We start from the raw sequence: 24,295 nt of genomic DNA on the forward strand, positions 1-24,295 counted from the left end.
ACCTGACCCCCTTTATGATATAGTAAGATTGCATTGTAGCAATTTGCCTAAATTTGGTGGGGGGCACAGGGAGAGACCCCTGACCACTTAGAGGTCTACAGGGGAGTCAGGCAAAGTTGTGTACTTGCCCCTATCTTGTTTCTCCTCAGCAGCTGTGTCGATTTCCTTATGGACTGCAACGACGACTCCCCGGTCCTTGGGGGCAATAAAAGCCCTTCATTGTTTTTTTACAGACAACACACTGTTGATTTCTAAAACCCCAAAACATATTGAGTCTCTTGTTTTGAGGTTCAAACTATTTTGTTCCAACTAGGGCTTAACCATCAATGTTAATAAGACAAAGTGTATGGCAATACACCCACATAGAGAGTTCAGAGGTGTTATAAGATTGGAAGGGTCGGACGTGGAAAGAGGCCATGCCTTTGATTACTTTGGTATCAGGCTAGCTAGCACTAACTTCTAGGACAGTCAAGTCTTGAAAAGCACGCTCATTCTAAATCATAAGGTGGCTACTCTTCTAAGATTTGTTAGTAAGACTTCCTTTCACCCTGTCTCTCCAGTCTTAGAAGTTTGGAGAACAAAAGCTGTAGCAGCAGCTGTCTACGGCATGGAAACCTGGGGTCACTGCAAGGTAGTCGCATTGGGGGTAGCTGTAAACAAGTTTCCGAGTTCTCCCCTGATCTTGAAGCATCTGATCTATTTCCTCCTTAGTGCGCCTCAGACATATTCAGTATTGACTGTGAATTTAGTCTACATTTGAGCTGTTAAATTACAGAGATGGTCTGATAGACATACTGGAAAGACAATGTAGTGGGACAATTCTACCATGGTTTGATCATATAAAGCAAACTCTATATTCTTTGGGCCTGTTTGAGTTTTGGCTACATCCTTCTTCTGTCAATTCATTATCTGCCAAAATGTTGATGCATCACTATTGGGAGTGGGAAAGAGAGTAAGTTGTTGCTATGTAGCTATGGGACGTTTTAACTGGCTGTTTCTTAGAGCACAAACCCTTTTCTGCTTTTGAGGATTTTATGGATGAGATTCATCCACCATTTACTAAAGCCCTTAATATAAGGTTTATCCTGGGTACTTTCCCTCTGGCCTCGTTTACAGCTTAATGAAGGGGAAACCTAGGAGGTAGCAAACTTTGCCCAGCATTGCAAAGGGTTTGATGAAACTGATGATCGCTTGCTGTTATTTTGCCCCAACTATTCCAAGCAGTGGATTCATTGGATTGTCCCTTTGTGTCTACTAGGAGTTTGCTAGTACAGAGTTGCTTTGAGAATATGTAGGATCGATACCACCTCCTTTGTCTTCTCGATTGAAAAGTTCCTAGGGAGCATCTGGCCGATTTGGTGTTAAATTCTTTTAAACCTTCTTCCTAGTGGTTAAGCACGATCCCATAATGTTCATGTTCTAGATTGAACTTGCAAGATGTTTTTCAAGAACAAACTCTTTAACCATAGTGACAAAAAAAAACCACATGAAGTATTTGTTTTAAAATGTCTCTAATGATGATGTCTTTCTACTTGCCACACCGAGATGTGATTGCTCTTCAGACTGTGTACCAACCTCAAGCGCTATTCAGAAGAATGTATTTTAACTTCTATTGCTTCTTTTAGTAATATTTTAACAGATTACTTTTTGATATTATGTGTACTGTTATGTACTTTTAGTGTCATTTATCAATATTGTGTTTATATTTGTTAAGTATTGTTTTATTGATCTGTGACTTTGATGGTCTATGACCGAAATAAAGCATTTAGAGAAATCATTGACCTATGAGCCCCTTTGCTTTCAAATGTATTTAGAGTTGTGATTATTGGCACTGGACCGTCCACATGGAGAGAAGCTATTATAGTAACCATTTTCAAAAAGGGAGATAGTTATAACCCATTCCTTTATTGGTCTTCACAGTGAAAATTATTGGCAGAGATGTTTTAGCAAGACTAGGCGCGGACCAATTCTAATAATATTCTTTCTGAGGTGCAATACGTTTTTATAAAAGGCTCTGGCATAGTTGAACAATGTTTGAATTTTTCCATATTAGTTGACAAGCACACAAGAGCCATGAAAGGTGCACTGAACTTAGCATGTATGGACTTGCTGTATGCATTTGACACAGTAAACCATTGCAAATTAGAGGCTATTCTTGAAAACCTCATGGTGGAAGAGGCTTTAATCACCCTGCTATGTTGTCTTCATTGGGACCCCTCGGCTAAGATTTGCTTTGTTCCGAGGGGGGAATGCACAAGATCCATCTATTGTAACCAGGGAATTACCAGGGCTGTATTCTAGCACCGTTTGCATTTCTCATTTATATAAATAGCCTCAAAGATTTCTTTTTTTAAGACTAATTGCCCAAGGAAGATGCCTTCCTTGGGCAATTACTACCTTTTATCACTTCACCTAGCTACCAGTTGGAATTATATCTTAAACATGTACAGATCATCCAATACAGATTTTATCTGATCAGGTTACGATTGAGGTCCTTAGATTTTCTCTTAGCCTTTCCGCCGCGAGGTGCATGGTCTAATAATCTCCCGACGTGCCCCTGTGATATTCATTCACATCGAACCACAATGCACTTTATGCTTTAAGAGGTATAGTAGTGTAAGCTACACCTGATTTTTGCAAGTGGAGAAAGTAGCAGATAACTTAAACTGCAGGTTTAAGTGTTTCCAGGTGCATGGAAATGCAGTAATGGACAAACCTTTTCCACTTGTCTGTATACCAGGCTAGTGTAGTGGGTCTTCTTGCTTCATTGAGGCTATATATATGCACTCTTGATGGAGTTTGAGATAACTACATTTTAAGACTTAGGAACCAAATTACTAAATTTAGCTGCCTAGTGTTTGGGGTGCCTGATTGTGCCTTGCTAGAGTGGGGGGCGGGGGGCGGGGAGAAGCCATTGCTGAATGTAACTGATCACAGAGCAGCAAACTCCGGGTGAACCTAATTACTGTAAGTACATAAAGCCCTTTTATGTGAACTAAAGTGGAGTGGTTGTAGAAGACAAATTAAAAAACACATTCTTACAGACTTAAAGAGCAAATAAAAAAGCAATTGAATGTAACGATTCTCAGAGTGAAGCCAATCCTGTTTTCTAAATTCCTCTGTCCAACCCATACCCAAATAGAATCAGGCTATCATACTGAAAATATGAGGGCTCTTCTAAGGATAAGGATTAACATTTGTGAGGACCAGGGGGGGAGCAGGCGGCGTTGCTCTCCTTAGGTGCCCGGATGGCCTTTGATAGTCTGATATGGCCCTATGTTTATGCAGTGCTTCAGAGATTCAGGGTTGGCCTGCGTTTTTTTTGGCATGGAGTCGATTACTATATCGGGACCTGGTGGCACGGGCAAGAGCCAATGTGGCGTTGTCACGCCATTCTCCCTTAATAGGGGGCACCCGCTATCCCCTCTCCTCTTTGCACTGGCACTCGAGCCGCTTGCGGCCTTGATCCGGCAGGACCCAATAGGGTGCAACATGGGAGGAACACATTTCTTTATATGCGGATGACGTCCTGCTGTATGTGACTCGACCTGAGCAGTCAATTGACAGGATAATGCTAATTTTTGATACCTTTGGGGACTATTCCGGGTACCGGATTAATTGAGAGAAGCCACAAATGTTCCCACTTGCCGGGGTCCTGCCCCCGGGCTGTGACATACCGGTCTGTGAAGCGGTTTTCAGATACCTTGCAATATATGTTAACAGGAACTCAGAGAGTTTTTTTTAAAGGAATATCTGCAGCCCCAGCTAGATAGGCTCCGCAGGGGACGTGGCTCACTGGAGGGCACTGCCCCTGACCTTGATGGGCCGAGCTGCACTCCTCAAGATGATGACATTGCTGCGCCTATTGTATGTTTTTCAAAACACCCCCTATGCGATACCCTCAGAGGTATTCGGGAGTATAGACCGTGAGATTGGGCGCTTATTATGGGGACGGTGGCTGCTCTCGGTTGGCACTAGCAAAATTGAAGCTTGGGGTGTATGAGGGTGGGTTGGGCATTCCAGATCCCATTCGCTACTACTGGGTGACACAACTGGTTAACGTTAATGGCTGGGTATTTGCGGACCTAGAAGATCCGGCCGTCCGGGTTGACAGACAGATGATGGGGAGGGGGTAGATATGAATCTGCCCTCTATACTAGAGGGAGTGGGTGATCGCTGCCGGCCCACACCGCGACTTTGGTGAGGGCCTGGCAGGAGGCCACAGGCTAATTGGGTTGGGGCTCCACTCTTACAGCACGGACCCCCCTGTGGTGCAGTGATTCGTTAAAAGATTTGAGGTCACTGGGTGGATTCCGTAAATAGGCCTTGGTCGAGATTGAACATCTGGGGGATATATGGAGGGGCCAGGCATTTATTTTGTTTGTGGACTTATGGAAAGAATACAAAATGGCAGGAACAGAGCGGTTCAGGTATCTGCAACTGCGGCACGCCCTGAGTCAATATGTTCCAAGAAACGAGCACCTGCGGAGGGCGGCTCCTCTTGAAGATCGACTTATGGTGGAGCCACTCGAATCGAAGGCGATCTCCCTGTTGTATAAGAAACTACTGAACAACTCGCCAGACCTGATGATCTCCCTACTGGCAAAATGGGAGTCAGACTTGAGCACACTTCCTGATGAGGACTGGGAGGCGGCGAGACAGAGTCCCAGGGTGGTGGCAATTAAGACACAACTTAGATTAATACAACGTAGGATCCTCCACAGGGCGTACTATTCTAGGGTGGTATTGCATAAGATGGTGAGGACGCAGAATATACAGTGCCTACGACGATGCGGGATGCAGGGCACCTTCTTACATATTTTAGGGACTTGCCCCAGAGTGCAGACTTATTAGAAGGCGTGACTGGAGAGGCCTCCTGGGTTTTTGGCAAGACGGTCCCGCTAGATCCTGGTCTACTGCTCTTAAACATAGAGGGGGAGGAACACTGGTCGAGACACCAGGCCACATGACTGGCAATAGAGGCTGTAATTGTTAAGCGCAACATAGCAAGGCTGTGGGGCACGGAGTCCCCGACAACTACTCAGGAGTGGAGGGCAGACCTGGACTGGTGCCGCAGCATGGAAAAAGTAGTATATAAAAGTAGGGGGTGCCCTAAAAAATGGTGCAAAATCTGGGATGGGTGGGGGGCCTACAGGGGAAAGGATTGATCCGGTGGGTGCTCGGCTGCAGGGGGGTGTGACAAGTGGGTGGTTGCTCATTTACTGTATTTTAATAAGGGGGTGTTTGTCTATGTTGCTAAATGTGATAATACACTGTTTGTTTTCCTCACTCCGTTCACTCTTAAAAGAGGGGTTATTAATGGTCGCATGTTTCAACATGCAATGGCTGTTTTACCGGTTAAGAAAAACAATTAGAAAAAAAAAAAAAAAGGATTAACATTTCACATTATGGCTTTAAATAGTATATACTTGAGGCACTTTTCTAGTAATAACTTGCGAGTATTTCTGGTGCCCCACCGTACACCAATGCAACCTGAAGCAGCAAAACAAGCAACAAAATGCATGAGCATGCAGCCTGAATAACAAAGAATCCTTGTTTACTCATGGTTGTGCAGTCATACTCGATCACATTACATTAACATTGTCCAACTCTCTCCTCTCTCACACACGCACGCCCCCCCCCCACACACACACACCCATTCAGACCCACACACTGTTTCTAAGGACACACAATGATTACATTTTCAACCTTTAAAGGTTTATTAAAGGGTAAAATCTAACTAGGCAAAAATAACAGTACCATCAATAAATGTACAAAATGTGTATGCTTCGATTAATATGCAAATCAAAAGTAAATCCAAATCGCATATATCAGAAGATGAACCAGCATGGAGAAACTTCAGTAGGAAAGACAAGGGAAAGTCAATTCTTTCATGTGGGAGAACACCATAAAATGTCCTGCTATGCTGTATTTTAAGTCTGAATTCAAGCCTAAGACTAATCGGTTCAAATCTGCACTATATTAAAAGCACTATAACAGTTTTCACACCTACATGCAGATTAAAGCAAGGTGATACAATTATATGCTTGTACTCAGACCTCCTTCCAATACAGCTTCTCTCTGTGTCCTTTAAGCTTATATTCTGTGTAGCAGGATGAGATGCAGGGGCCAGTCTTTATTCTGCAGGTGTCATCGTGAATGCTCTACTCAATAAAACATTCTATGACTATCAGACGGAAAGAAAAAAAGCAAAATAATATTTAATTGGATATTTAGAGCTTCAGCTTCAGCTAGAAATAAAAAGGTTTTCATTTTAAAATGCAGGACTACTATAAGCTGTGGTCAATCAAAACGTAATTCAACTTGCTTTCTTTTCCACAAGTAGCAATTGCATGTTCATGCGTTAGTATCATGTTAGTGCAGAATAGTTGTAATACAAAAACATCACCAGCATGGAATGTATCTGTATCTGATTTATGATTAGGCTTATTTTACTTCCAGATCCTGATGATGTTGGATGCTCTCTTCCTCAGCAACATGTGAGTATATCCTTTTCAGCCGTGAACTGCCATTTTTAGGGGTATGATATTGTAAAATAAGAATGTCTTTGGTAAATTGCTCTACTTTAGTAGTGACTGCCCTGCTCTGAAGCAGGAACCTGTGCTTTATGCGTCATAGTTCTTAAAAGCCCTTAAGTGATGTTGTTAAAATGTTTGTGTAGAGCGGAAAGGGCATAACGAATCGTGTTTATGTATGAAGATGCACTCATCAGTTACGTGAACTGATTTCGGATATAGAGAGGCAAAGTAATGAGGCTATTGTAAAACTCTAAACATGACAAGTGTGCTAACAATGAGTGAACATAAAAAAATCTGACTGGATGAGGTAGTCTTTTCTCTAATAATCCCTTTATCATCCACACTATCAGAGTTGGTACCGCAGATCTGGGAAATCCGATTATCTGCCTAAAGAGAAAAAATGATCTTGTGGCAGCCATTACATTACTCGGGGAACAGTCCCCAGGTCTCGAAGTCTGGAAACTAATGGCCCGTAAGGGGGCAGGATAGGCACACCCCACTTATATCTGTAATTAAAGCTCTTGAATGTGGGAGCGGATGACCAATTGGAGAACCTAATGATATCTTCCAACGTACTATCTGAGGAGAGGGATTTGAAGGCAGTGGTATAGCTAGCAGCATGGGCTCCAAACTTACTGTCCCTGTTTCTTACATGAATCAGTGAATCAACCTGAGATGGAAAAGAAAGCTTGAGCTAAAGGCTTATTGAAAGAAATAAGCAACCGATCCTGCAGGTAGCTCTTACTGTTCTGATAAATGTCTTGTACTCTGAGTCATCACCCCATATACAGACATGAATTAAAGGGTAAAGTAAACCCCATCAAGTGTACATGCTCTGTCTGCTAAATCAAAGCTTAACAAATCAGGCACTTTTATATGATAACAAAGAGGCATAACTAGCTTGACACAAAATCCATTAGAACAAAATATTCATAAAGAACTAATCAATGTAAGATAACACACGAACATGTGATAAATCTAATAAAATTAAACAGGAATATATCTGTTTATAATGTATGAATATTGAGACCACTCCAGTAGAGGGCCAGGATGATCCTTTAATGCTTACACCCATTCTTGCCCGTAGCCTGATGAATTGCAGCCTACAGCTCAACTGTGTATCAGAGTATAGTCCACCACTGCTCCAACTTGGGTGGTCCATGGCTAATCCAATATTAAGCAGTAATGCAATCATGATGGCAATCAAGCTGAATCCTCTCCCACTTCAGGGGAGCTTTGGCGACCATTATTGCCTGTGTTGTTGAGAAGTTAGTATCATATAACATTGTAATTTAAGAATATGTTATGTTTCAGATTGATGGAGTGTAATAATGTCTTCCTGGAAAACTATTGGAACCTTTATTTGGGTCACTTCTTACTCAGTGGTTCGAGACCTTCATCTAATATTCTTCTAAACAATTGATGTAAAGTTCGGGTAGAGCAGGTCATAGACGTTTCCTAAATATGTTCATATAGGATTCATGTTGATTTTCTTTGGGTCAGTTCTGACCAGGTCCCTAATTTGTAAGTACTTGAAAAATCTGAATAAGGAAGATGGTTTGCCTGCAGGTCACGAAAGGGTCAAATAGAACCCTCCTAACACAGTCAAAAGTATGGAATAGTTAAAAAACGATCCCTAAAAATACTGGATCATGCATACTCATCTCTAAGGGGCTATATCTAGATAATCGAGTGATTTAAAACAACTGGCATCAGACTTGAATTTCACTCTTTTGTAGTAATTTAGACCCATATTACAGAGAAAAAAAACAGAATCAGAGTATCCTAGGCCTATGTGAAAAATGGTACATCATCACTGCAGAAAGCAGATGTAATAGGAGTCACCATCCTTTTTATTGTGGCGTTCCGAAAGTAAAATTGCAAAGTCTGGAAAGGCCTTCCACCTGGAGACAAAGAAAGTTTCCTAAAGGTTATAGCAAGCCTGACTGCTTTTTAGCTCCAGAAGTGTTCCCCATAACTGACTCTAACTTTGGAAAAATTGTGTTTGGCACTGATAATGAGATGGAGCAAAATAAAAATGGAGATCTTCAGAAGAGTAGTGATTTTGTCAGTGTTTAATCACCAAATCGGTCTAATGGGGAGAATATACCAGTTGTTTTTAGAAGTAACTATGAAGAATGTAATGTATTTTTTTAATTTACCATTAGGCCATCATTGTTAGTAATCTTTACTCCCAAATAAGTAGCATCCTGAGCAATTTGTGCATCTTCTAAACCAAAATCATGGCTAATCTTTTGACGGCCAGATACTTTTACAAAAATCAGCCTCAACCTCAACTACTTAAGCCTCTTTGACAGATGTAGCATAAATAACATTTATTCTGCCAAAGCAGACGATGTAAATATATAGTCATTGAACACAACAGATCATACCTATTATTATAAAGGATTCACTTTAAATAAGGTACTAGGGAGATAATAAATAACAAAGGGAAGACAGGGCACCCTTGAAGAGTACCTCTAGAAATTCACACTGGCTGCAAAGCCATGCCTCTGATCACAATAGTTTTTCATGCAACACCACTTAGTGTCTGTATACACTTAACCATTAGACTAAACCCCATATGCTGCATCATCACCCAGATGTATCATCATGAGACATTGCCAGTCATCTTTTCTGCATCTAATAGAATAATGCCAACATCATTGCCCTTTATTTTGGTGGCACTGAAAAGGGTTAACATAGTATTGACATGAGCCTCCCAGGCTACCATGGGGAAACAGTGCTCTTGCTAACACTGCTAAGGTGCATAGCCAAGACTTTAGAATATTTATTAGCTTCTGCACTTCTCAGGGAAATAGAGCTAGAAGGCATTTTATGCATTCTAAGCGCCTCTTTTAAAGAAATACTTCTATGTTGATATGGTCTAATTGTTGTATCTTTTGCAAGTTATCCATGGTATAAGTGTTCATGCAAATTGTCAGAGCTAAACTAAAACTGATAAACTTTTTCAGAAAACTCAATAGGAATAAAATCTTCACCCATGTCTTAGACTCTTAGAAACGTTTTCATTTCCCCCAATAAATGTGTTTAGAATCAAAGGCACATCTATTTTAGTGTACATGTGAGATGGAAGCTTCTTGATCAGAACTCTTACAATATTACTCCCTCTCAGAGATTGTGCTCCAAGTTTTCCCGGTATACAGATTACAATAAAAAAAAGTTGGAACTGTTCCTGGATCAGAAATCCGCTGTCTACTGTCATCTTCAATAACCATGACCCTACCGAAAGTAACAACTTCCCGAATTTTTTAAGCATGTTTTTTTCCCTGCAGTCTCACCATATTCATAGACCTTCTGTTGCTGAATAAATTAAGTGGAAGGAACCCTCTCTCGAGTATGTCAGAGTAGTCATGCCTTACAAGTTGAAATTTAGTAATCTATATCTTCCTCCTAAAACATCCTCATACACAATACATTAATGTGTTCAATTTCCAGGTACAGTATTTACTTTCTGATGACAATGTCTTCATTCCTGATAATTTTGTTCTTAAACACCCTATACCTTAATGGTGCACTCAACCTCATGGAGGCTTTCAATGTGTCCCAGACTGTAGTTATGGATGTAGAACATGGATGTTAACTTAAAAGTATTACTTTGTGTTGCTGCTTGTACTTGCTATGTTTAATAGCTTTTAATCCCTCTCAGCTGTGGTCAGCGGAAGTCCTGGTAAAAAAATATGTTTTGAAATACTTAGGCATAGTTCCTGATGAGACGTGAAACGTAATTCATTCAAGAGTATTGTTTGTGAAGGTCACAATAAAATATGAATCCTGACCCCGTGATCTAACATACTATCCAGACATTCACCAGGTGAAAAATCTACATAAGCGTGACAACCTTTGTGGAAGTTCAGCATATAGTTAGTGTAGGAAAGTACCATCTTGCCTGGCATGTTACCCCCATTTTTCACTGTATATATGTTGTTTTAGTTGTATGTGTCACTGGGACCCTGGTAACCCAGGGCCCCAGTGCTCATAAGTGTGCCTGAATGTGTTACCTGTGTAGTGACTAACTGTCTCACTGAGGCTCTGCTAATCAGAACCTCAGTGGTTATGCTCTCTCATTTCTTTCCAAATTGTCACTGACAGGCTAGTGACCATTTTTACCAATTTACATTGGCTTACTGGAACACCCTTATAATTCCCTAGTATATGGTACTGAGGTACCCAGGGTATTGGGGTTCCAGGAGATCCCTATGGGCTGCAGCATTTCTTTTGCCACCCATAGGGAGCTCTGACAATTCTTACACAGGCCTGCCACTGCAGCCTGAGTGAAATAACGTCCACGTTATTTCACAGCCATTTTACACTGCACTTAAGTAACTTATAAGTCACCTATATGTCTAACCTTTACCTAGTAAAGGTTAGGTGCAAAGTTACTTAGTGTGAGGGCACCCTGGCACTAGCCAAGGTGCCCCCACATTGTTCAGAGCCAATTCACTGAACTTTGTGAGTGCGGGGACACCATTACACGCGTGCACTACATATAGGTCACTACCTATATGTAGCTTCACCATGGTAACTCCGAATATGGCCATGTAACATGTCTATGATCATGGAATTGCCCCCTCTATGCCATCCTGGCATTGTTGGTACAATTCCATGATCCCAGTGGTCTGTAGCACAGACCCTGGTACTGCCAGACTGCCCTTCCTGGGGTTTCGCTGCTGCTGCTGCCAACCCCTCAGACAGGCAGCTGCCCTCCTGGGGTCCAGCCAGGCCTGGCCCAGGATGGCAGAACAAAGAACTTCCTCTGAGAGAGGGTGTGACACCCTCTCCCTTTGGAAAATGGTGTGAAGGCAGGGGAGGAGTAGCCTCCCCCAGCCTCTGGAAATGCTTTGTTGGGCACAGATGTGCCCAATTCTGCATAAGCCAGTCTACACCGGTTCAGGGACCCCTTAGCCCCTGCTCTGGCGCGAAACTGGACAAAGGAAAGGGGAGTGACCACTCCCCTGACCTGCACCTCCCCTGGGAGGTGTCCAGAGCTCCTCCAGTGTGCTCCAGACCTCTGCCATCTTGGAAACAGAGGTGCTGCTGGCACACTGGACTGCTCTGAGTGGCCAGTGCCACCAGGTGACATCAGAGACTCCTGCTGATAGGCTCCTTCAGGTGTTAGTAGCCTATCCTCTCTCCTAAGTAGCCAAACCCTCTTTTCTGGCTATTTAGGGTCTCTGTCTCTGGGGAAACTTTAGATAACGAATGCAAGAGCTCATCCGAGTTCCTCTGCATCTCTCTCTTCACCTTCTGATAAGGAAACGACCGCTGACCGCGCTGGAAGCCTGCAAACCTGCAACATAGTAGCAAAGACGACTACTGCAACTCTGTAACGCTGATCCTGCCGCCTTCTCGACTGTTTTCCTGCTTGTGCATGCTGTGGGGGTAGCCTGCCTCCTCTCTGCACCAGAAGCTCCGAAGAAATCTCCCGTGGGTCGACGGAATCTTCCCCCTGCAACCGCAGGCACCAAAAAGCTGCATTACCGGTCCCTTGGGTCTCCTCTCAGCACGACGAGCGAGGTCCCTCGAATCCAGCGACGCTGTCCAAGTGACCCCCACAGTCCAGTGACTCTTCAGCCCAAGTTTGGTGGAGGTAAGTCCTTGCCTCACCTCGCTGGGCTGCATTGCTGGGAACCGCGACTTTGCAGCTACTCCGGCCCCTGTGCACTTCCGGCGGAAATCCTTTGTGCACAGCCAAGCCTGGGTCCACGGCACTCTAACCTGCATTGCACGACTTTCTAAGTTGGTCTCCGGCGACGTGGGACTCCTTTGTGCAACTTCGGCGAGCACCGTTTCACGCATCCTCGTAGTGCCTGTTTCTGGCACTTCTCCGGGTGCTACCTGCTTCAGTGAGGGCTCTTTGTCTTGCTCGACGTCCCCTCTCTCTTCAGGTCCAATTTGCGACCTCCTGGTTCCTCCTGGGCCCCAGCAGCGTCCAAAAACGCCAAACGCACGATTTGCGTGTAGCAAGGCTTGTTGGCGCCCTTCCGGCGGGAAAATACTTCTGCACGACTCTCCAAGGCGAGAGGGATCCGTCCACCAAAGGGGAAGTCTCTAGCCCTTTTCGTTCCTGCAGAAACCTCAGCTTCTTCTGTCCAGTCGAAGCTTCTTTGCACCCGCAGCTGGCATTTCCTGGGCATCTGCCCATCTCCGACTTACTTGTGACTTTTGGACTTGGTCCCCTTGTTCCACAGGTACCCTAGATTGGAAATCCACAGTTGTTGCATTGCTGGTTTGTGTCTTTCCTGCATTATTCCTCTAACACGACTATTTTGTCCTTAGGGGAACTTTAGTGCACTTTGCACTCACTTTTCAGGGTCTTGGGGAGGGTTATTTTTCTAACTCTCACTATTTTCTAATAGTCCCAGCGACCCTCTACAGGGTCACATAGGGTTGGGGTCCATTCGTGGTTCGCATTCCACTTCTGGAGTATATGGTTTGTGTTGCCCCTATCCCTATGTTTCCCCATTGCATCCTATTGTAACTATACATTGTTTGCACTGTTTTCTAAGACTATACTGCATATTTTTGCTATTGTGTATATATATCTTGTGTATATTTCCTATCCTCTCACTGAGGGTACACTCTAAGATACTTTGGCATATTGTCATAAAAATAAAGTACCTTTATTTTTAGTATAACTGTGTATTGTGTTTTCTTATGATATTGTGCATATGACACTAAGTGGTACTGTAGTAGCTTCACACGTCTCCTAGTTCAGCCTAAGCTGCTCTGCTAAGCTACCATTATCTATCAGCCTAAGCTGCTAGACACCCTATACACTAATAAGGGATAACTGGGCCTGGTGCAAGGTGCAAGTACCCCTTGGTACTCACTACAAGCCAGTCCAGCCTCCTACATTGGTTGTGCAGTGGTGGGATAAGTGCTTGAGACTACTTACCACTCTTGTCATTGTACTTTTCATAAGAGAAAAATATACAAAACAAGGTCAGTGTATATACACATAGCCAAAAAGTTTTGCATTTCCTCTTTTCACTCTTTTCTAAGTGCTGAAAAGTACTTCTAAACTTTCAAAAAGTTCTTAAAAGTTTAAAAAGTTTTTTTTCTGTCTTTCCAAAAAGTTCTAAAAACTTTTGTCTCTTTCTCTATCACTTTAACTCTCTCTAAAAAATGTCTGGCACAGGCCAAAGTGTTGATCTGTCCAAACTTGCATATGACAACCTTAGCTGGAAAAGAGCAAGGAGTCTCTGTATAGAGAGAGGTTTGAGTGTAGGGAAGAATCCTGCCTTGGAACTGTTAATTAACATGCTTAGAGAACAGGATAAGGCCAGAGGTGGCCCATCTGTTGAAAAAGTACCTAATAGTTCCCAATCTGATTCATGGACTCCCCCAGGAAAAGATTCAGGAAAGAAACTTTCTAGCCTGCCCATTACTAGACAATCTAGCATAGATGGTAATGATGATGAGCCACACCAAATAAATAGTGTGGTCTCACATCATAGCAAAAGCATTTATTCACACCATTCTGGTAGTAATGTTTCTGTAAACCAAGCTGTTAAGTTGGCTTCTGTAAGGGACAGATCTCCTTCTGTTCATTCCCATCATAGCTCTGTTTCTAGAAATGTCCCTCCCACCAACCCTGACGACAGAATGTTAGAGAGGGAACTCAATAAGTTGAGGGTGGAACAAACCAGACTGAAGCTTAAAAAGCAACAGCTGGATTTGGATAGACAGTCTTTTGAATTAGAGAAGGAAAGACAGAAGTTGGGTTTAGATACCCATGGTGGCAGCAGCAGTATTCCCCATAGTCATCCTGCAAAAGAGCATGATTCCAGGAATCTGCACAAGATAGTTCCCCCTTATAAGGAGGGGGATGACATTAACAAGTGGTTTGCTGCACTTGAGAGGGCCTGTGTTGTACAGGATGTCCCTCAAAGGCAGTGGGCTGCTATCCTATGGCTATCATTTAGTGGAAAAGGTAGGGATAGGCTCCTTACTGTGAAAGAAAATGATGCCAATAATTTCCAAGTTCTTAAGAATGCACTCCTGGATGGTTATGGCTTAACCACTGAACAGTACAGGATAAAGTTCAGAGAGACCAAAAAGGAGTCTTCACAAGACTGGGTTGATTTCATTGACCAGGCAGTGAAGGCCTTGGAGGGGTGGTTACATGGCAGTAAAGTTACTGATTATGACAGCCTGTATAACTTGATCCTGAGAGAGCATATTCTTAATAATTGTGTGTCTGATTTGTTGCACCAGTACTTGGTGGACTCTGATCTGACCTCTCCCCAAGAATTGGGAAAGAAGGCAGACAAATGGGTCAGAACAAGAGTGAACAGAAAAGTTCATACAGGGGGTGACAAAGATGGCAACAAAAAGAAGACTGGTAAGTCTTCTGACAAGGGTGGGGACAAATCTAAAAATGAGTCTTCATCAGGCCCACAAAAACACTCTGTTGGGGGTGGTGGGCCCAAATCCTCCTTTAGTCAGAACAAGGAAAAGAAACCATGGTGCTATTTATGTAAAATAAAAGGCCATTGGACAACAGATCCCAGTTGTCCAAAGAAAGGCACCACAGCTCCTACCACTACAACCCCTACTGCTACACCTAGTGTCCCTACTAATAGCAGTGGTGGTGGGAGCAAACCTACTAATAGCCAATCCAAGGGAGTAGCTGGGCTCACTTTTGGTAATTTAGTTGGGGTTGGTCTGATTAGGGAGACCACAGAGGCTACTTTAGTCTCTGAAGGGGCTATTGATTTAGCCACTTTGGTTGCTTGCCCCCATAACTTGGAGAAGTACAAGCAACTAACCCTAATAAATGGTGTTGAGGTCCAGGCCTACAGGGACACAGGTGCCAGTGTCACAATGGTGATTGAGAAACTGGTGCACCCTGAACAACACATACTTGGACACCAGTACCAAGTAACCGATGCTCACAACATAACACAAAGCCACCCCATGGCTGTTGTAAATCTCAACTGGGGGGGGGTAACTGGTCCAAAGAAAGTTGTGGTAGCTTCAGATTTACCTGTAGACTGTCTATTAGGGAATGATTTGGAGACATCAGCTTGGTCAGATGTGGAGTTGGAGGCCCATGGAGCAATGCTGGGCATCCCAGGGCATATTTTTGCTTTGACAAGGGCTCAGGCCAAAAAGCAAAAAGGACAGGGAAGCTTGGATCCTGGAACAATGGACCAAGTGCTCCCTAAAGCTAGGGCTAGTAGAAGCAAACCACTTCCTACTATCCCTCCCTCTACAGTGGATTCTAATTCTGAGGAAGAAGAATTCCCTCCCTGTGCAGAACCTACACCAGAGGAGCTGGAAGCAGACACTGCTGAGCTTTTGGGTGAAGGGGGGCCTGCCAGAGAGGAGCTGAGTGTGGCACAGCAAACCTGTCCCACATTAGAGGGTCTCAGACAGCAAGCTGTCAAACAGGCTAATGGGGATGTCAGTGACTCTCACAGAGTTTACTGGGAGGACAACCTCTTGTACACTGAGCATAGGGATCCTAAACCTGGAGCTGCCAGGAGATTAGTGATTCCTCAGGAGTACAGAAAGTTCCTCCTAACACTGGCACATGACATTCCCTTAGCTGGGCATCTAGGACAAATGAAAACTTGGGACAGGCTTGTTCCCCTGTTTCATTGGCCTAGGATGTCTGAGGACACAAAATAATTTTGTAAGTCCTGTGAAACCTGTCAAGCCAGTGGCAAGACAGGTGGCACCCCAAAGGCACCCCTTATCCCACTGCCAGTGGTTGGGGTTCCCTTTGAAAGGGTAGGGGTTGACATAGTTGGCCCCCTTGACCCTCCTACTGCTTCAGGCAATAGGTTTATCTTAGTGGTAGTGGACCATGCCACAAGATATCCTGAAGCTATTCCTTTAAGGACCACTACAGCACCTGCAGTGGCAAAGGCCCTCCTGGGAATATTTTCAAGGGTGGGCTTCCCAAAGGAAGTAGTATCAGACAGAGGAAGCAATTTCATGTCTGCATACTTAAAGGCCATGTGGAAGGAGTGTGGTGTAACTTACAAGTTCACAACACCCTATCATCCACAAACAAATGGACTGGTGGAGAGATTTAATAAAACTCTCAAAGGCATGATTATGGGACTCCCTGAAAAACTCCGCAGGAGATGGGATATCCTTCTACCATGCCTCCTTTTTGCCTACAGGGAGGTACCCCAGAAAGGAGTGGGCTTCAGCCCCTTTGAACTTCTTTTTGGACACCCTGTTAGGGGTCCACTCACACTTGTAAAGGAGGGTTGGGAACAACCTTTAAAAGCTCCTTAGCAGGATATTGTGGATTATGTACTTGGCCTCAGATCAAGGATGGCTGAGTACATGAAAAAGGCCAGTAAAAACCTTCAGGCCAGCCAAGAGCTCCAGAAGCAATGGCATGATCAGAAGGCTGTTTTGGTTCAGTACCAACCAGGGCAGAAAGTGTGGGTCTTGGAGCCTGTGGCCCCAAGAGCACTCCAAGATAAGTGGAGTGGACCTCACACAATTGTTGAAAAGAAGGGTGAAGTCACCTACTTGGTTGACTTAGGCACTGCCAGGAGTCCCCTTAGGGTGCTCCATGTCAACCGCCTGAAACCCTACTATGACAGGGCTGATCTCACCCTGCTCATGGCAACAGATGAGGGACAGGAAGAAGACAGTGATCCTCTACCTGATCTCTTCTCTTCCACAGAACAAGATGCTCTTGTGGAAGGTGTAGTTTTGGCTGATTGTCTTACTGCTGAGCAGAAAGATAATTGCATAAGTCTCCTAGGACAATTTTCAGAACTCTTCTCTACTGTGCCAGGCACCACTTCTTGGTGTGAGCACACTATAGATACTGGAGACAGTTTACCTGTCAAAAGTAAGATCTATAGGCAGCCTGACCATGTCAGGGACTGCATAAAGCAAGAAGTTCAGAAAATGTTGGAACTAGGAGTGGTTGAGCACTCTGACAGTCCATGGGCTTCTCCTGTGGTACTGGTACCAAAACCCCATTCTAAAGATGGAAAGAAGGAAATGAGGTTTTGTGTAGACTATAGAGGTCTCAACTTGGTAACCAAAACTGATGCTCACCCTATACCCAGGGCAGATGAGCTTATAGATACACTGGCATCTGCCAAGTATCTAAGCACTTTTGATTTGACTGCAGGGTATTGGCAGATCAAATTGTCAGAAGATGCTAAACCTAAGACTGCATTTTCTACCATTGGAGGACATTACCAGTTTACTGTAATGCCTTTTGGTTTGAAAAATGCACCTGCCACTTTTCAGAGGTTGGTGAACACAGTCCTGCAAGGGCTGGAAGCTTTCAGTGCAGCATATTTGGACGATATAGCTGTCTTTAGCTCCAGCTGGGATGATCACCTGGTCCACCTATGGAAAGTTTTGGAGGCTCTGCAAAAGGCAGGCCTCACTATCAAGGCTTCAAAGTGCCAGATAGGGCAGGGTAAGGTGGTTTATCTGGGACACCTTGTTAGTGGGGAACAGATTGCACCACTTCAGGGGAAAATCCAAACTATTATTGATTGGGTTCCCCCTACCACTCAGACTCAGGTGAGAGCCTTCCTAGGCCTCACTGGGTATTACAGGAGGTTCATTAAGAACTATGGCTCCATTGCAGCCCCTCTTAATGACCTCACATCCAAGAAAATGCCTAAAAAGGTATTATGGACAGCAAGCTGTCAGAAAGCTTTTGAGGAGCTGAAGCAGGCCATGTGCTCTGCACCTGTCCTGAAAAGCCCTTGTTACTCTAAAAAATTCTATGTCCAAACTGATGCATCTGAATTAGGAGTAGGGGCAGTCCTATCACAACTTAATTCTGAGGGCCAGGATCAACCTGTTGCTTTTATTAGTAGGAGGTTGACCCCTAGAGAAAAGCGTTGGTCTGCCATTGAGAGGGAGGCCTTTGCTGTGGTCTGGGCTCTGAAGAAGTTGAGGCCATACCTGTTTGGCACTCACTTCATTGTTCAGACAGACCACAAACCTCTACTTTGGCTAAAAAAAATGAAAGGTGAAAATCCTAAATTGTTGAGGTGGTCCATATCCCTACAGGGAATGGACTATACAGTGGAACATAGACCTGGGAGTAGCCACTCCAATGCAGATGGACTCTCCAGATATTTCCACTTAGACAATGAAGACTCATCAGGTAATGGCTAGTCTTATTGTCCTTCGTTTGGGGGGAGGGGGTTGTGTAGGAAAGTACCATCTTGCCTGGCATGTTACCCCCATTTTTCACTGTATATATGTTGTTTTAGTTGTATGTGTCACTGGGACCCTGGTAACCCAGGGCCCCAGTGCTCATAAGTGTGCCTGAATGTGTTACCTGTGTAGTGACTAACTGTCTCACTGAGGCTCTGCTAATCAGAACCTCAGTGGTTATGCTCTCTCATTTCTTTCCAAATTGTCACTGACAGGCTAGTGACCATTTTTACCAATTTACATTGGCTTACTGGAACACCCTTATAATTCCCTAGTATATGGTACTGAGGTACCCAGGGTATTGGGGTTCCAGGAGATCCCTATGGGCTGCAGCATTTCTTTTGCCACCCATAGGGAGCTCTGACAATTCTTACACAGGCCTGCCACTGCAGCCTGAGTGAAATAACGTCCACGTTATTTCACAGCCATTTTACACTGCACTTAAGTAACTTATAAGTCACCTATATGTCTAACCTTTACCTGGTAAAGGTTAGGTGCAAAGTTACTTAGTGTGAGGGCACCCTGGCACTAGCCAAGGTGCCCCCACATTGTTCAGAGCCAATTCACTGAACTTTGTGAGTGCGGGGACACCATTACACGCGTGCACTACATATAGGTCACTACCTATATGTAGCTTCACCATGGTAACTCCGAATATGGCCATGTAACATGTCTATGATCATGGAATTGCCCCCTCTATGCCATCCTGGCATTGTTGGTACAATTCCATGATCCCAGTGGTCTGTAGCACAGACCCTGGTACTGCCAGACTGCCCTTCCTGGGGTTTCACTGCAGCTGCTGCTGCTGCCAACCCCTCAGACAGGCAGCTGCCCTCCTGGGGTCCAGCCAGGCCTGGCCCAGGATGGCAGAACAAAGAACTTCCTCTGAGAGAGGGTGTGACACCCTCTCCCTTTGGAAAATGGTGTGAAGTCAGGGGAGGAGTAGCCTCCCCCAGCCTCTGGAAATGCTTTGTTGGGCACAGATGTGCCCAATTCTGCATAAGCCAGTCTACACCGGTTCAGGGACCCCTTAGCCCCTGCTCTGGCGCGAAACTGGACAAAGGAAAGGGGAGTGACCACTCCCCTGACCTGCACCTCCCCTAGGAGGTGTCCAGAGCTCCTCCAGTGTGCTCCAGACCTCTGCCATCTTGGAAACAGAGGTGCTGCTGGCACACTGGACTGCTCTGAGTGGCCAGTGCCACCAGGTGACGTCAGAGACTCCTGCTGATAGGCTCCTTCAGGTGTTAGTAGCCTATCCTCTCTCCTAAGTAGCCAAACCCTCTTTTCTGGCTATTTAGGGTCTCTGTCTCTGGGGAAACTTTAGATAACGAATGCAAGAGCTCATCCGAGTTCCTCTGCATCTCTCTCTTCACCTTCTGATAAGGAAACGACCGCTGACCGCGCTGGAAGCCTGCAAACCTGCAACATAGTAGCAAAGACGACTACTGCAACTCTGTAACGCTGATCCTGCCGCCTTCTCGACTGTTTTCCTGCTTGTGCATGCTGTGGGGGTAGCCTGCCTCCTCTCTGCACCAGAAGCTCCGAAGAAATCTCCCGTGGGTCGACGGAATCTTCCCCCTGCAACCGCAGGCACCAAAAAGCTGCATTACCGGTCCCTTGGGTCTCCTCTCAGCACGACGAGCGAGGTCCCTCGAATCCAGCGACGCTGTCCAAGTGACCCCCACAGTCCAGTGACTCTTCAGCCCAAGTTTGGTGGAGGTAAGTCCTTGCCTCACCTCGCTGGGCTGCATTGCTGGGAACCGCGACTTTGCAGCTACTCCGGCCCCTGTGCACTTCCGGCGGAAATCCTTTGTGCACAGCCAAGCCTGGGTCCACGGCACTCTAACCTGCATTGCACGACTTTCTAAGTTGGTCTCCGGCGACGTGGGACTCCTTTGTGCAACTTCGGCGAGCACCGTTTCACGCATCCTCGTAGTGCCTGTTTCTGGCACTTCTCCGGGTGCTACCTGCTTCAGTGAGGGCTCTTTGTCTTGCTCGACGTCCCCTCTCTCTTCAGGTCCAATTTGCGACCTCCTGGTCCCCAGCAGCGTCCAAAAACGCCAAACGCACGATTTGCGTGTAGCAAGGCTTGTTGGCGTCCTTCCGGCGGGAAAACACTTCTGCACGACTCTCCAAGGCGAGAGGGATCCGTCCACCAAAGGGGAAGTCTCTAGCCCTTTTCGTTCCTGCAGAAACCTCAGCTTCTTCTGTCCAGTCGAAGCTTCTTTGCACCCGCAGCTGGCATTTCCTGGGCATCTGCCCATCTCCGACTTACTTGTGACTTTTGGACTTGGTCCCCTTGTTCCACAGGTACCCTAGATTGGAAATCCACAGTTGTTGCATTGCTGGTTTGTGTCTTTCCTGCATTATTCCTCTAACACGACTATTTTGTCCTTAGGGGAACTTTAGTGCACTTTGCACTCACTTTTCAGGGTCTTGGGTAGGGATATTTTTCTAACTCTCACTATTTTCTAATAGTCCCAGCGACCCTCTACAGGGTCACATAGGTTTGGGGTCCATTCGTGGTTCGCATTCCACTTCTGGAGTATATGGTTTGTGTTGCCCCTATCCCTATGTTTCCCCATTGCATCCTATTGTAACTATACATTGTTTGCACTGTTTTCTAAGACTATACTGCATATTTTTGCTATTGTGTATATATATCTTGTGTATATTTCCTATCCTCTCACTGAGGGTACACTCTAAGATACTTTGGCATATTGTCATAAAAATAAAGTACCTTTATTTTTAGTATAACTGTGTATTGTGTTTTCTTATGATATTGTGCATATGACACTAAGTGGTACTGTAGTAGCTTCACACGTCTCCTAGTTCAGCCTAAGCTGCTCTGCTAAGCTACCATTATCTATCAGCCTAAGCTGCTAGACACCCTATACACTAATAAGGGATAACTGGGCCTGGTGCAAGGTGCAAGTACCCCTTGGTACTCACTACAAGCCAGTCCAGCCTCCTACAGTTAGGATCCAGGAAAAATTGTATCAGTTTTAGGATAAAAATTACAGTTGAAATCCCGGCAGAGAATAATTTGTCCTGCCCATGCTGAAAGCTCCATTGCATCCTCATCAAATGACTTGGTCATCAGACTTTGGACTGTAGATGAGCAAATCTTGTTCTGCTGAGTATCAGCTTCTATTTGTTCTTTCACCCATCATTCTCCTAACCCTTGCATCACGTTTAATGATTTTTGCCTCTGCCAGACCTAATCAAGATTGCAACTCTTCGTAAGTAAATTGAGGATAATTTGCCCTCTGCATCGCCTTCCCTTACAGGCAATATTGGTCTCTTTGAAGCACACTGGCCTTATGCATCATGGTTTCCTTTCTGATCAACTGCCATTTTAGAATTACAATTTTGACCTTTGACATTCAACAGAAAAGATGGAAATATTTACAAATATATTATACCAAATAATATTAAAAAATATTATACCAAATAATCATGATGCTACTTTTGTTTTTACTTTCTCAATATTTTTTTTAACTTTAACTGCTGCCCCTGCCAGCGATGACCCAAACTCCACTACCTTCTTTAACCCCTCCCACACAAAGGTGTGCAGTTCGTGTTGAAGGGAGTCCAACACTGCTTGCTTATTCCTCTATCAGCCTGATGCCTAAGCATACCCCATCTTAGATCACACTGAATATAATTACTTGAACAGAAAAAAAAATACTATGATAGTCAAACTTTAACCAAGACAATAGCAAAGTGAGTATACCCCAGCTTAGATAACATTGACTATAATTACTTTGGAATTAAAAATATCCTTTATAGTTGCCTCTATACATCTGGATCCAAGACAATAGCAAAGTTATTTCTCAGATTGAAATCTTCGCACAAAAGAGGTTGCTTACCCTGCTCAGAACGAGATCTTGGATACACAGTACTTTGATAAAGGAGTATGAATGACTTGGACCTGTGCCATGTTTTTTTAAAATTGGCAATTAAGGAGCACATCTGTTTGTATTTTAATTCAGATTCAAAAGATAATACTTGAAAAGCCAAAACTTTACTTAGTTTGAATAATTTTGACTGTAGGTCTTTGCTCGCAATTTCCTCCTCATTCAAAGAAGAAAACACAAGATGTGGAAGGGACAATGGCACCTTCTTTGGACTTATTAAAGTGAAGTCGGTGTGCTCTAGTGATTGTTATATCTTGATTTGGACTACCTCTTTGATTTCAGATTAGATGTCCCTATCAAAGTGTTCAAAGGGTATCATGACAGCACAGAATCATCCACACCCTCCACTATGCTAGCAAAACGAATGTTAAATCTTATAAGTCTCTTCCATGGGATCCTCATCATAAGCACTGATTATTCCCTCCCACATGCCAGGACCGCGGAGCACTTCTCAAACCGTATTATATATTAACTAGTGGCAAGCGCCACTAAGTAGTTATAGGGAGGACCACATTTCTATACAAAGAGTGTGTTTTTACTTGCCTATATCTTTGGCAGCACTTGACGAATCTTCACAAAACTTTACAAAAAATGTGCCAAGGCGGTCCCAAAACACGTTTTCCTCATAAATTTTTCCATAGGGATTTTGAACAGCAACAGTGCAAAAACTACTAGATGGAATTACAACAAATTTGTCAGGAAGGTAGGTCCTGGTCCAGAAAGAGTGCATTTTTTGTTTTGGTGTAATTCCATTCAGTAGTTTTTGCGAAATTAAGGGGAAAACTCATTTTCATATCTGGGGATGCGAAGGGTTCGTGACCCCTAACGATCTCGGGCTGAGATCTGATTGAATCAAAGCACTTCAACAATAGAAGCTTTTGAAGTGTTGTCAGCCATCTTGGTACTCCGCTTCACTCGTGTCCCCCCCACCAAAAAAAGTTAAAAGTAAACAAAAGGGGCCCTGGTGGGAACTAAAAAGCATTTTTTTTAATTTTATGAGCCGACGCACTGGGGATCTGCAAATCTGCTCGTAATTGTTTTTTTTTTTTTTTAAATGAAGCACGGTCTCCAGCGCTTTGCTAGTTTAATGCCACTGGGTGGGCCAAATCCTGGGGGCGTTTTTTTTTTTTTAAAGCAGGGGGGCCTTATAGCTCCCTCCCGATGTCCTGGGGCTCATTGTTTTGTAAGCGGGGGGCCTATTGCCCCACCACTGGTCTGGTTACTGCCACCTCCCCTGGGCTTTAATGATGACCCCGTGCCCCATGGACCACAACCTTCCTTGTGCTATGTAAACGTTGGAGGGGGGCTTCACAGCCCCCCTCCAGGAGCCTCCGATAGCCCTGAGGACAGCCACCCCCAGGGCCGGCTCCTGCTATGTCCCAGGGATGCCACCCCTGGGACATAGCTGTTTGCTGTGGCTTGGCTGCAGTTCTACAGTTAAAGCCAAGCCACAGCAAACACTTCAGGTTTTGACAGCGGGACCTGTAAAGCAGGTCCTCTGTTAAAATCCAAAGCTTTCATCTCTGTCCCCTGCAACGTCCATTTAACCTTTGTTTTTTTCAGTGATTTTCTAAGGTTTTTTTAAATTCTATTTCCTCACTATAACGTCCCTGTAAACTGTTTTTTTTTTTTAGTGAAAAAAAAAAC

At 44.3% G+C, this 24,295-nt stretch overlaps 1 protein-coding gene across 2 annotated transcripts in view; it reads left to right on the forward strand.

The window, feature by feature from the left end:
* Positions 1–24,295, forward strand: part of SLC37A2 (solute carrier family 37 member 2) — a 1,507,897-nt gene that overhangs the window by 865,806 nt on the left and 617,796 nt on the right. For both annotated transcript variants that reach the window (XM_069224551.1, XM_069224550.1), the window contains exon 8: positions 6,463–6,500. In XM_069224551.1, the coding sequence (XP_069080652.1) occupies positions 6,463–6,500 (38 nt within the window). The remainder of the gene's footprint in view (positions 1–6,462; positions 6,501–24,295) is intronic.

Source organism: Pleurodeles waltl, chromosome 3_1 (genome assembly GCF_031143425.1).
Source record: "Pleurodeles waltl isolate 20211129_DDA chromosome 3_1, aPleWal1.hap1.20221129, whole genome shotgun sequence".
NCBI classification, from domain to species: domain Eukaryota; kingdom Metazoa; phylum Chordata; class Amphibia; order Caudata; family Salamandridae; genus Pleurodeles; species Pleurodeles waltl.